This window comes from Notolepis coatsorum (genome assembly GCF_963971535.1).
Source record: "Notolepis coatsorum genome assembly, chromosome: 1".
Taxonomy (NCBI): domain Eukaryota; kingdom Metazoa; phylum Chordata; class Actinopteri; order Aulopiformes; family Paralepididae; genus Notolepis; species Notolepis coatsorum.
The window spans coordinates 189,833,922-189,839,921 of record NC_140165.1 but is presented as its reverse complement, the minus strand read 5'-3'; the positions used below and the strand labels follow the sequence as shown (position 1 = coordinate 189,839,921).

Below are 6,000 nucleotides of genomic sequence, written 5' to 3'. Positions count from 1 at the left end.
CTGTGCCCTTCCCCTGCTACATTGTCTCTTGTTCCCTTGTTAATTGTTATGTATTAGTTCCTTGTATTGTTCCCTGTTTATTTCCCCAGTGTGTTTGGTATTGTGTTTTCCTATACCCCTGTGTGTTAGTTCTACCTTCCCTCTCAGGTGTGTCTTGTTACCAATTACCCCCTTGTGTTAATCAGCCTGTGTATTTATGCCGGTGTACCCCTTGTCTCCCTGTGGCGTCATTGCGTTTCCTGCCTTGTTCCCCTTGGTCTGTTCCTGCCGTTTTCGGATTAGTCTTGTCTCCCTGTGTATCCTGGCTCTCTCACCTGGTAATGTTTTTGCACCGTGTGCCTCCCCAGCTTTGCTGTATCTTGTTTTCGTTTATTTTCTAGTTTCTCAGTTAGTGTCGTTACTGTTTGTTTGGCTTCTTTATTTTTCAAGTGTCTCTCCTGCGAGTATTTTTCAGCACCGTCTTGTGACGTGTCATTTTGTTTTGTACATTTTTGGACTTGCTCTCTTTATGAGATTATTCTTTGTTTTGTATTTTGCCCTCTGCCAGTCTTAAGCTGTGCGATTCCTTGTTTTGTTTTACTGCTGCCTTGAAGTATTTTTTGTTATTCACATCTACCTCTCCCTCTTCTCTGTTTGCGCTTGGGTCCTCTGCCAACACAATCCCTAACACAATGCCCCTCATCGACATACTCAAGGCAAGTCAGAGAAGTGTAATATAGCAGTTGAGGCAAGATGCCCTAGAATCTAAAATGCAAAATAAATGAACACAACCACACAGCCATGGCCTCCTTCTTCTTCTGGTTTTATTCAGAGCAAAGTTACAGTGAAAGGTATGACAGCCAGGAGGAGAGTGAGCGCTGTGGCCGGGGGGGCGGACTGTTGCCTAGCGCTGTTCAAATAGAACTCTGCCACCTTCTTGTTGGGGTTGGGGCCCGTGAACCACAGCTGCATGCAGCGTCCGGAGGACTTTGTCAGTGTGGTGTACAGGTAGGACTTGGACCAGATCTGCTCACACATGGACTGGGCTGTGGGGAAAACCTCTGTCCACTTCCTGCACCTGGCGCTCTGAGGACATCTGTTAAGACCTGAGAGAGACAGAGGACATCTGTTAGGACCTGAGAGAGACAGGAGACATCTAGGATACATCTGTTAGACCTGAGAGAGACAGAGGACATCCGTTAGGACCTGAGAGAGACAAGAGACATCTAGGAGACATCTGTTAGAACTGAGAGAGACAGAGGACCTCCGTTAGGACCTGAGAGACAAGAGACATATAGGATACATCCGTTAGACCTGAGAGAGACAGAGGACATCCGTTAGGACCTGAGAGAGACAAGAGACATCCGTTAGGACCTGAGAGAGGCAAGAGACATCCGTTAGGACCTGAGAGAGACAAGAGACATATAGGATACATCCGTTAGACCTGAGAGAGACAGAAGACATCCGTTAGGACCTGAGAGAGACAAGAGACATCCGTTAGGACCTGAGAGAGACAGGAGACATCTAGGATACATCTGTTAGACCTGAGAGAGACAGAGGACATCCGTTAGGACCTGAGAGAGACAAGAGACATCTAGGAGACATCTGTTAGAACTGAGAGAGACAGAGGACATCCGTTAGGACCTGAGAGAGACAAGAGACATATAGGATACATCCGTTAGACCTGAGAGAGACAGAGGACATCCGTTAGGACCTGAGAGAGACAAGAGACATCCGTTAGGACCTGAGAGAGGCAAGATACATCCGTTAGGACCTGAGAGAGACAAGAGACATATAGGATACATCCGTTAGACCTGAGAGAGACAGAAGACATCCGTTAGACCTGAGAGAGACAGAGGACATCCGTTAGGACCTGAGAGAGACAAGAGACATATAGGATACATCCGTTAGACCTGAGAGAGACAGAAGACATATGTTAGGACCTGAGCAACAGGGAACATCTATTAAGACCTGAGTGAGACAGACAGGGCCGGGACATAATATGTTAGGACATGAAAGAAACAGACATGGGACATATGTTAGGACATGAGAGAAACAGACAAGGGACATCTGTTAAGACATGAGAGACAGACAGGGAGCATCTGTTAGGACATGAGAGAAACAGACATGGGACATCTGTTAAGACATGAGAGAGACAGACAGGGAGCATCTGTTAGGACATGAGAGAAACAGACATGGGACATCTGTTAAGACATGAGATACAGACAGGGAGCATCTGTTAGGACATGAGAGAAACAGACATGGGACATCTGTTAAGACATGAGAGAGACAGACAGGGAGCATCTCTTAGTCTTTTAGGACTGGAGAGACAGGAAGCACATGTTAGGACATTAGAGAGACAGACAGGAGACATCTGTTAGGACCTGAGTGAGACAGGTTACTGGTTAGACACTCCGGTTAGAGGTACATAATGTGTGTGTATGTACCTGCGCTCCAGTCCCAGGTTCATAATGTGTGTGTATGTACCTGCGCTCCAGTCCCAGGTTCATAATGTGTGTGTATGTACCTGCGCTCCAATCCCAGGTTCATAATGTGTGTGTATGTACCTGCGCTCCAGTCCCAGGTTCATAATGTGTGTGTATGTACCTGCGCTCCAATCCCAGGTTCATAATGTGTGTGTATGTAACTGCGCTCCAGTTAGAGGTACATAATGTGTGTGTATGTATTTGCGCTCCAGTCCCAGGTTCATAATGTGTGTATGTACCTGCGCTCCAGTCCCAGCCATAGTGCCAGTCACTCTTGCAGGTGAAGTCATTCTGACAGTCATCCCACCAGCTGTGACAGTCCTCCATGCACAGAGGAACGTCCAGGATACGCTCCTTACGCCAAGACTGGTCCACCTGCAGCACACATACACGCACGCATGCACGCACACACACACACACACACACACACACACACACACACACACACACACACACACACACACACACACACACACACACACACACACACACACACTCCTTATACTGCCATCTAGTGGTTCTGACTATAAGCACACACTGGATTTAACATTGATTGATTGATTGATTGAAAACTTTATTAACAGATTGCAGAATGGGTACAGTACAGTACAGCTCAATACATACAATTGTTAAGGGGATGCAGACCAGAGAAAGACTTTCATCTTGTTTACATCAGGGTCCCCCATTTTCAATTCATCATAACATATATGACACACATGACATACAGATAGACAGTACTGCTACATCTATACATTTATGACATACCAGATTTGCAAATACAGTACTGTTTGTGATACAAAAAGTGTCCAGAAAAGAGTGTATATACATTTGTCGTAGAAACTGTACATTGGAGGAGGTTGGGTAGGTGGGGTGGGGTTGGGTGGGCGGGGGGGGGGGGGGGGGTGGACACTGTACATTGGAGGTGGGGGGGGGGGGGTGGGTGGGGGACACTGTACACTGTACATTGGAATACTGACAAATCCATACTTGGTCATTTACTGTACAACTGGGTTAGGACATTTGTCTCCCCCATCTCCCCTAACAGACTTCCATAGATGGGTTTCCTGCTTGTAAACACACCACGTTTGTTGTTCAGCTATATCCGCTGAATCACGTGATTGAGTCACCCCATACCAGCTCCGAACTACTGCATTATGCAAAAAAAGTATAATGGAGCTCTATGGAGAAACCATGACACTGCCCTGACTAAAAGTATAAATGGAGCTCTATGGAGAAACCATGGCATTCCCCTAACTAAAAGTATAATGGAGTTTTATGGAGAAACCATGACACTGCCCTGACTAAAAGTATAATGGAGCTCTATGGAGAAACCATGGCACTGAACTGACTAAAAGTATAATGGAGCTCTATGGAGAAACCATGGCACTGAACTGACTAAAAGTATAATGGGCTCTATGGAAAAACAGGGAAAAATATGGATATTTTAGATATTAGAGGTTACAGCACCCAGTGTCAAGTCTAGTGAGGTGAGCGCATTCTAAAACTTTTTTTTTATTTTGTTCAGCTCTATGGAGAAACCATGACACTGAACTGACTAAAAGTATAATGGAGTTTTATGGAAAAACCATGACACTGCCTGACTAAAAGTATAAATGGAGCTCTATGGAGAAACCATGGCACTCCCCTAACTAAAAGTGTTGAGCGCAGTTTCTCTTGCATTGCATGTAGAAGAAAATACACGTTGTCCAAGGAGATATATCTTTAGCCTTTAGCTTGTTTATTGAAAAGCACAACTTCACCGCATCACATTTGGTGGGATAGGTATAGAACTTGTGGAGGTATGCACCTGTGCACACACACCTCGATAGACTGAGAAGAAGAGTAGGAAGAGAGAACACACCTCCGCTGACGCGGTCATATATAGATGACGTGATGACGTCATTACGTGCATCCTTTCGATAAGACGCTACAGCGCTCCCCAGTGATATAAACAAGTACTGCATATATATACATTTGGTAATATACATTCCTCTGAGTACATGTATTCATATCTCGTAACACCCCCACTTGAACTCAGGTTGCTACAATCTTAAGTAAAGTAGAAACATAACGTAAAAATAAATGTGGACCTCTGTCTAAACACATTTCAAGTTCCAAAAATGATCTTTTCAAACTTCTCCAGTTTCATCCTTGTTACAGGTTTTGTAAAAATATCAGCAACCATTTCGTCTGTAGGACAATATATCAAAGTTACTCTTCCCTCATTTACTGTGGACCTGATAAAATTATATTTAATATCCACATGCTTGCACCTCTGTCTGTGTACAGGGTTCTTGGCTAGAGCAATTGTTCCCTGGTTGTCCTCATGTACCACTGCCTGTGTGTACTTGTAATCATCAATACCTTCCAAAAGCTGTTCTAGGTATATAACATCTGCTATGGTTGTAGCAAGGGCAATGTATTCCGCCTCACAAGTGGAAAGTGCAACCGTGGGTTGCTTCTTAGTTTTCCAGGAAACTAGAGAGCTGTTCTTGCTCAGACTTACACAGTACCCTGTGGTACTACGTCTATCGCTGATATCAGCCGCCCAATCTGCATCACTGTAGGCTTGTATGCCTAACACCTCACTGCGGTTTTGTCTGAAACATAACCCCTTGTCTGCAGTGCCTTTGAGATATCTTAGTACATGTTTCACAGTAACCCATTGCTCCTCTGTTGGCTCTGCGAAATACTGGGATAATCTACTCACCACAAAACTTAGATCTGGTCTAGTACAAGTAGTCAAGTATATGAGGCTTCCTACCGCCTCTCTGTATAGCCTGACGTCCTCCATCCTGACTGCATCCTCTTTCCTCTGTGTATTCTAACTTTTGTTCACAGGGCGTTTCTTTGATTCTACAGTTCTGCATCTCAAAACGCTCTAGTATCTTGTTTGTGTATTTTTCCTGTGACATAGTTACACATCCCTTGGATTGCTTGAAATCAATACCCAGAAAATGTTTGAGTATTCCAAGATCTTTCATTTAAAACTTTTCTGACAGCATTTCTTTCACCTCTCTCAGTCTCTCATCATTGCTGGCTGCAATAATCAAGTCATCGACCCATATGATTATGATCACTTTCCCTTCTCTCTTGTCTCTTGGGAATAAACACAATGGTCGGCTGGGTTTTGTGTGAATCCACTCTCAGTTAGACAGTCATGTAGAATCCTATTCCAGTTCCGCCCAGACTGTTTAAGACCATAGAGTGATTTCTCTATTTTATACACTAGACCTTCAACTTTTTCTTCATAACCCTCTGGTGGATTGATGTATATTTCATAGTCTATGGGAGCGTGTAAATATGCTGTTTTCACGTCCATCTGGTGAAGGACTAAGTCCTCCATTGCCGCTTTCTGAAGCAGTACTCTGACACTTGTCAAGTTTGCTGTGGGTGAAAATGTTTCCCCGTAATCTATTCCTATTTTCTGGCTGTAACCCTTGGCCACAAAATGTGCTTTGTATTTGTCTCTGCCATTTACATCACTCTTGATGGCGTAGACCCATTTTCCCCCCACTACCTTTTTGTCTTTCAG

General features: G+C 44.3%; 1 protein-coding gene across 1 annotated transcript in view; it reads right to left on the bottom strand.

Annotated features, from left to right (window-relative positions):
- Positions 1–807: 807 nt before the first annotated feature.
- Positions 808–6,000, bottom strand: part of folr (folate receptor) — a gene marked incomplete at both ends in the record, with an annotated part of 35,195 nt that continues 30,002 nt past the window's right edge. Inside the window, 2 exons of the mRNA XM_084308479.1 lie at positions 808–1,085; positions 2,705–2,840. Of these exons, the coding sequence (XP_084164605.1) occupies positions 808–1,085; positions 2,705–2,840 (414 nt within the window). The remainder of the gene's footprint in view (positions 1,086–2,704; positions 2,841–6,000) is intronic.